The sequence below is a fragment of the Sesamum indicum genome, linkage group LG10, assembly GCF_026168435.1.
Source record: "Sesamum indicum cultivar Baizhima isolate 11 linkage group LG10, ASM2616843v1, whole genome shotgun sequence".
Taxonomy (NCBI): domain Eukaryota; kingdom Viridiplantae; phylum Streptophyta; class Magnoliopsida; order Lamiales; family Pedaliaceae; genus Sesamum; species Sesamum indicum.
The window spans coordinates 1,528,086-1,534,085 of NC_142666.1; the positions used below are offsets into that span (position 1 = coordinate 1,528,086).

General features: G+C 36.5%; 2 protein-coding genes across 2 annotated transcripts; one reads left to right on the plus strand and one right to left on the minus strand.

Annotated features, from left to right (window-relative positions):
• Positions 1-232: 232 nt before the first annotated feature.
• LOC105172833 (pumilio homolog 12) lies at positions 233-3,783 on the plus strand. Its single transcript, XM_020697421.2, has 5 exons — positions 233-1,115; positions 1,241-1,403; positions 2,182-2,345; positions 2,760-3,018; positions 3,139-3,783. Exons 1-5 carry the CDS (start codon positions 301-303, stop codon positions 3,253-3,255), a joined length of 1,518 nt encoding a protein of 505 aa, XP_020553080.2. The 5' UTR covers positions 233-300; the 3' UTR covers positions 3,256-3,783.
• A 183-nt stretch (positions 3,784-3,966) lies between these two features.
• On the minus strand, positions 3,967-5,696 carry LOC105172686 (thioredoxin domain-containing protein 9 homolog). Its single transcript, XM_020697451.2, has 4 exons — positions 5,553-5,696; positions 5,182-5,456; positions 4,444-4,612; positions 3,967-4,351 (listed from the first exon to the last, which is right to left on the minus strand). Exons 1-4 carry the CDS (start codon positions 5,574-5,576, stop codon positions 4,295-4,297), a joined length of 525 nt encoding a protein of 174 aa, XP_020553110.1. The 5' UTR covers positions 5,577-5,696; the 3' UTR covers positions 3,967-4,294.
• Between the last annotated feature and the right edge of the window lie 304 nt (positions 5,697-6,000).

Sequence of the window (6,000 nt, forward strand, 5' to 3'; positions counted from 1 at the left end):
CAACCCTCTACTTAATTACTAATAATTGGTAAGTGAATCTTAAAAAAAATTAAATAAAAAAACAGTGAATTTAGTCGAAATTTGATGTGTGAATTTATGATGATGAAGTTGAATTGCATGCATGAGATATATGTGTATATATATATACCATGAAAGTTTGACTATCTTTCCCCTCATAAAAGTTACCTTATTTTGTGCTAACACAGCTACATGTTTTCATCGTTGGAGACTCTTTCTGTCTTGCAACTAAAATCCTTAAAAATCTCCTTAAAAACCCTACAACATCCTTAAAACCTCATCATGACCTATCCCCCCAAATCAAATCAGTTACCAATTCTCACCAGATTTCCAAGATTCTTAATGGAGAAAAACCACCATGCCCCGCCGCCCGCTGCTCTCTCCGATCTCTATGATCAGTGGAAGAATCACCATCTGAATGCTGCTACCGCAAACGAAAACCCTACTTTACCTGAAACCCTTTACGATTTTGCCCTCGAATCTGAACTCAATCGCCTCTACAGATTCTCTCCGCCGCCACCCACCTCCGACGTCAACGCGATCTCGCCGGTTCACGGCGGCGGTGGTGGTTCTATTCTCAGAATGAGGGTTCAGTCCGCCGCCAGAGGGCAGAATATGGAAATCTACATGCAGCCCCAAGATTATCCTGTGAATTTGGATCTGCTGTCTGTGAATGGAGTTTCTGATTACAATTTGGGTATTGCGAATAACAGTCGACGGAGATTTACTGAATATAATTATGTGAATTCAAGAATGAGAAATTACACGACAATGCTGCCGACATATGGAATTCATGAGCCCAGCAATTTTTCGTTGATGCTGCAGTGTCTCAGGGGGAACAACATACTGCTCGTTGCCAAGGATCAGAAACGTCGACAGTTGTTGCAGAGGAGGTTGGAGGAAGGGAGTCCGGAAGAAATCGAACTGATTTTCGAAGAGATTAAGGATCATGTTGCTGAGTTGATGATGGATCAATCTGGGAGTTACTTCGTTAAGAAGCTTTTCGAGGTTTGTAACCAAGAACAGATGAAAGCGTTGCTTCTGCTGGTGATCAGAGATGAGCTAAACCTCGTACCGATCTGTCTGGACAATCATGGGTACGTATACGTATCGATGTGTTGTACTCAAACTGTGTGGTCTTTTGTCATCTGAATTGTGGGAGAGTGCATTAACTAATGTTGTAATAATTCTGGGTTGTGTTTGAATATTAATTAACTTGCAGTAGTAGAGCTATGCTGAAATTGCTTGAGCATCTGAGGACTCGAGAGCAAAGGTCGCTGCTTATGTCGGGTTTGAGGCGGATTGTAGTTCCTCTTACCAGAAACACCAATGGCCATAATGTCATTCAACACTGCTTCAAGCTTTTCTCTACTGAAGACAACAAGGTATGTGTGTGTGTGATTGCTAATTAAGAACAGCTAGCTTGCCTCATATTGAGTAAAATAAGGCTGTCTAATTCACTTTAATCATATGTTTATATATGGAGAATTAATGTTAACGTGCTGTTTCATACTTACATTGTCATGAAACTGAGGCAGTACTTCTGTATGTCATGAGATATTTGCCATCCTTGTTAACTCGTTTGGTGGGCCTAATTAAATATACCAACTAGTCTATACATTGTTTACTAAATATTAGATTTTAGTTCCTTTTGGGACATTAAATCTGTTATAGATCTAGACCGATAGACATGATACCGATACAATTTTTTTTTACTAGTTTGTGCGGATGATATTGAGTATTTTTCTAAAGAATTTACCCCTAGAGTAGATTTGGTAATTTTATACTTATTTTTTAAGACAAAATTGTACATTTAATCCCATAGTATAATAGGTTAAATATTTTTAGTGCTCTACTTTATGAAAAAATTTCAAAATAATATAAAAATTGAAAAGATTCGATACATTTAGTCTTCTGTTTTACAGGATTAATATATCTGAGTCTTTTCGATTTTAAAAATTCAATTTTGGGGTTAGTTGAAAATTCCGAGGACTAAAAGTACTGGTTAATCCCTATCCTTGTAGTTTCGCCTATTTTTAAATACAATGTCTTTTTGTATTATTAATGTGTTGTTTCTACACAGTAGTTATTTGTGGGTGTAGTATATATAAATGAATGTATGCATATAATGTCTGATTGCATATTAATCCCTTATTTTGACAGGATATTCTGGACGTGGTGGCTGATAATTGTCTTAGCATTGCCACTGACAGAAACGGATGTTGTATTCTACAACAATGCTTAGCCCACTCTCATGGCCAAGCACGCGACTGTCTCATGGCAAAGATAAAAGCAAATGCACTGGTTTTGTCTCAAGATCCATATGGGTAACCCTTGCTTTTATCCACTTGCAAATATGTGAATGAATATCAAATCTACATTGATCCCCCCACAAATTTCGATCCTTTTCATTTCAGGAAGGGAAAAGTATTATTTTAGTCCGTTAAATATGCCTAATTTAAATTTTAATCCGATAGTTATATCCATTTTTGTTTAGGTCCAGTAACTTACGGAATTATTTACTTTTAATCCTCTGACAGATATTACCGCTATGCAACTTTTGAAAAACAGTTTTAGTCCATATGCACTCATAGGGATAAAATTGTTCGAAAATTTGTATGAAAACTAAAAGTAAGCAATTTCGTAAATTACTGGACCTAAACAAAAATGGACATAAGTTATCGAACTAAAATTAAAATTAGGCATACTTAGCGGACTAAAATAATACTTTTCTCTTTCAGGAATTACGTTGTGCAGTATATAGTGGGCCTGAAAATACCGCACGTAGCAGCAAAGCTAGTGGCAGAACTCGCTGGGAACTACGTGTTGCTCTCCATAAATAAGTATGGAAGCAACGTCGTAGAAAAATGTCTGAGAGAATTGGACCAGCATTTTTGGCTACCGATAGTTGAGGAGATCATTAACAGTCCATACTTCCTGATGGTTCTTCAAGATCCCTACGGGAACTATGTTGCACAGTCTGCACTGAAAACCTGCAAGGTAACGATAAAATAGCCTCCTTATAAGTAACTTTTACTTACAATGTATATAGCATTTGTTATCTGTTCTGCTTCTTTCTTGAACAGCTTGATTGATTATACTATATATACCACCTTGCAGGGTGAAATTCGCCATAAAATGATTAAACACATTCATGCTCACTACGCTTTTCTGCATAGCCATCCCTATGGAAAGAGGGTTCTTGCAAGGACCAAGTGGAGCAAGCAGTGTGTGTAATTATGCAGACAATTACCACTACTTCCAAGACCAAGTGAATCATAACATCGATGCTGTCTTCCCCACCCACCCTATCCCACAATTTTGTATCCTGATCAGTACATTTGTGCAGGTTAGTTCTTAGTAGGTTTAAATGTATTTTTTGTTCCGTAATTATTTTTTTTTGACATTTTGATTCAATAACTTATCAAAATAGCAATTAGTCATGTATGTTTTACATTTTTCTAATTTCAGGACAAAATTGGCCCGATTTTAAAATCTGCCAGAAAATGATGTCACTTTCTGGCCAACTTTTTGAAAAGTCCGGCCAATTTTGTTCTGAAATCGTGAAAATTAAAAACATATATGACTAATTATTATTTTGATAAGTTATTGAATCGAAATGCCAAATGACAATGATTATAGAACTAAAAATGCAATTAAACCTCCTTAGTAATTAGTTGTCTGTACTTATCTTGCAACAGTATCACCTCTTTTTGTTGTTTAATTTGTTGGTAGATTAAGTATAAGTAAAATGTACTATTTTCTTTTGCGAGAAGTTTACTCTTTTGGTGATTTATGGAGTTATGACTGACTTTAAGGAATAGATATAAGCCTTGAATATGTGTGTAGAAGGAAGCACTTTATATGCAAGTTCAACCATCAATGTTAAGCTTAATTTAGAGATACTCCCTCTTTAGCACAAACTTTAGAATACTGCTAGAAGAGATGAAATGGGAGGATGCACAGTCAAAATACCACCACCTATAGCAGTAATTGCATCAAATAGACAAGAAATAAACCAAAATTTACCACCATCGTTGGATTAAAAGTAGAGAACAAGTTTTCTATATTCATGATTTATGGCTATATGTTGTAAGTTTGTAACAAATTGCCATCCAGAAGATCACCACGAGCGATGGATTGCCATGTATTTTTAGTCAGAGTCGGATGAATATGAAGTTGAGCTTTGCCGAACACTCCTTGATGGAACTTTAGATTTGGATGCCCTCAATGATGATTCACCATCATAAACAATAACTTGGGATTTAGCTAACCTTTACTCTAGCTCCTCTGTGCTGAAGTCATCCGTCCCACCAAGCTCACCAAATCCAACCTAATGTTCATGCAGCAAAAATCTTGATTTTCAGACAGCTATATAAGTTAATGTGTAAACCTCAATATGATCGACATTAGCTCATAACTTACCACATAATCCTCTACTTCAGCATTTTTCACAAGGGCAAGAGTTGGAAGAACAACAATCCTGAGTTTCTCAGACAAATACAGACTTTCCTCAGCATTGATTTTCACAAAACGCGTCTCTATATGTTGCTTTGCCAATATACTCAAATGCTTGTCCATAACCTGCAATAAGCTACATCAGAAAATTACTTTCATCTACTCAATACCCAAAGGAAATATACTCGAGTCTCCAGCTTACGCTACATTCTTCAGACACTTCAACATTTTACAACAACAAACACTTCCGTTAAATAGAGAACCCAATGTTATTACAAGTTCTTGTCATGGTATCAGCAAATATTGGTTGGCAAAAGGAAATAACCATCGCAGATCCTTGCTGCATTACAAAATACAGGAGTTCATAGCCAGTAAAAATTTATGTACTATTGGCTGCATTATAGCATTATACAAGTCTTTCTAGTTACAAACCGACTGATTATAAACTCACCAAGTATCATGGTATACAAATTTACAGCCTTAAACTCATAATTTTAAACTGTCTCTCAACATTGATGCTCACTGCAATCTATTTTGCCTGTGTTTAACATAGACCATGAGCAAAAGGTTATTCCAATGGAAGAGAAGCAGCTGCAGTTTGAAATATTCAAGAACATCAACCAATCATTATAACAACAAGAATTACATGAACTACGGAATCGTACACACACGCACGTATAGGTACAAATATTGAAGCAAATATACCTTGCAAGGCCAATTCTCACGGTAAAATGGCAGACGACACGCTCGCTAGCCTTAACCACAGAGAAGAATTCCTTCTCGTGGGGAATCTCCGAATAGTCGCCATGCCGGAGTGCGATCCAACGGCTCCTCTTCTCCGCCATTTTCTTCATATGCTGTAATCTCCGCTCCCTCAAAACCTCCAAATCGTCCACATCCAGCCGATCCAACGCCGCGATCTCATCGTCTATCTTTTCCTCCACCGCCTTCGCCACCGTCAGCACTTGCTTCTCTACTATCTGCAACAAAATTCCCCCCAAAAAAGTTTTTGAAAAAGAAAAAAACAAAGATAGTCATATCAGACAATTCATTTTCGTAATCTTCTGCATCTGCACCTCTATAACATTTTGAGTATCCATTGATGAATTGAGAGAACAGTAATTGAATCTTCGCAGAACGAACTGATTTGATGGGAAACAAGAACAACTTACAAATTCAAATGAGAGGAGATATTTCTGTCGCTTGGTTTTGAGTTTCGATTCTCGTTGCAATGAATGCATCAGTACCAAACTGGGAATGGAGCCCAACCGTTTTCGGGCCAAGTAAATTATTATTGGGCCTATAGAATTTTAGTCGCTCCGGTTTGGATCTAAGTAACCATATTTAGAAAATTTGCGTTTTTAGTCCCATATGTTATGACCTTTTTTTAATTTAGTCCCATTTATTTTAATTTTATCACATTGCATCTCATAAATTTTAATTTTTTTCAATTTTAACCCCCACATTTATTTTCATTTAATAATTAATAAAAATGTATAGAAATGCATATGAGATTGCTAATGG

Coding starts and splice junctions, on each gene's coding strand:
- LOC105172833 (XM_020697421.2), top strand. CDS start 301: ATGACCTATCCCCCCAAATCAAATCAGTTACCAATTCTCACCAGATTT. Junction 1,116..1,240: donor ATCTGTCTGGACAATCATGG/GTACGTATACGT, acceptor ATTAACTTGCAG/TAGTAGAGCTATGCTGAAAT. Junction 3,019..3,138: donor CTGCACTGAAAACCTGCAAG/GTAACGATAAAA, acceptor ACCACCTTGCAG/GGTGAAATTCGCCATAAAAT.
- LOC105172686 (XM_020697451.2), bottom strand. CDS start 5,576: ATGGATACTCAAAATGTTATAGAG. Junction 5,457..5,552: donor ATACTCAAAATGTTATAGAG/GTGCAGATGCAG, acceptor ATTTTGTTGCAG/ATAGTAGAGAAGCAAGTGCT. Junction 4,352..4,443: donor CTGAAGTAGAGGATTATGTG/GTAAGTTATGAG, acceptor CATGAACATTAG/GTTGGATTTGGTGAGCTTGG.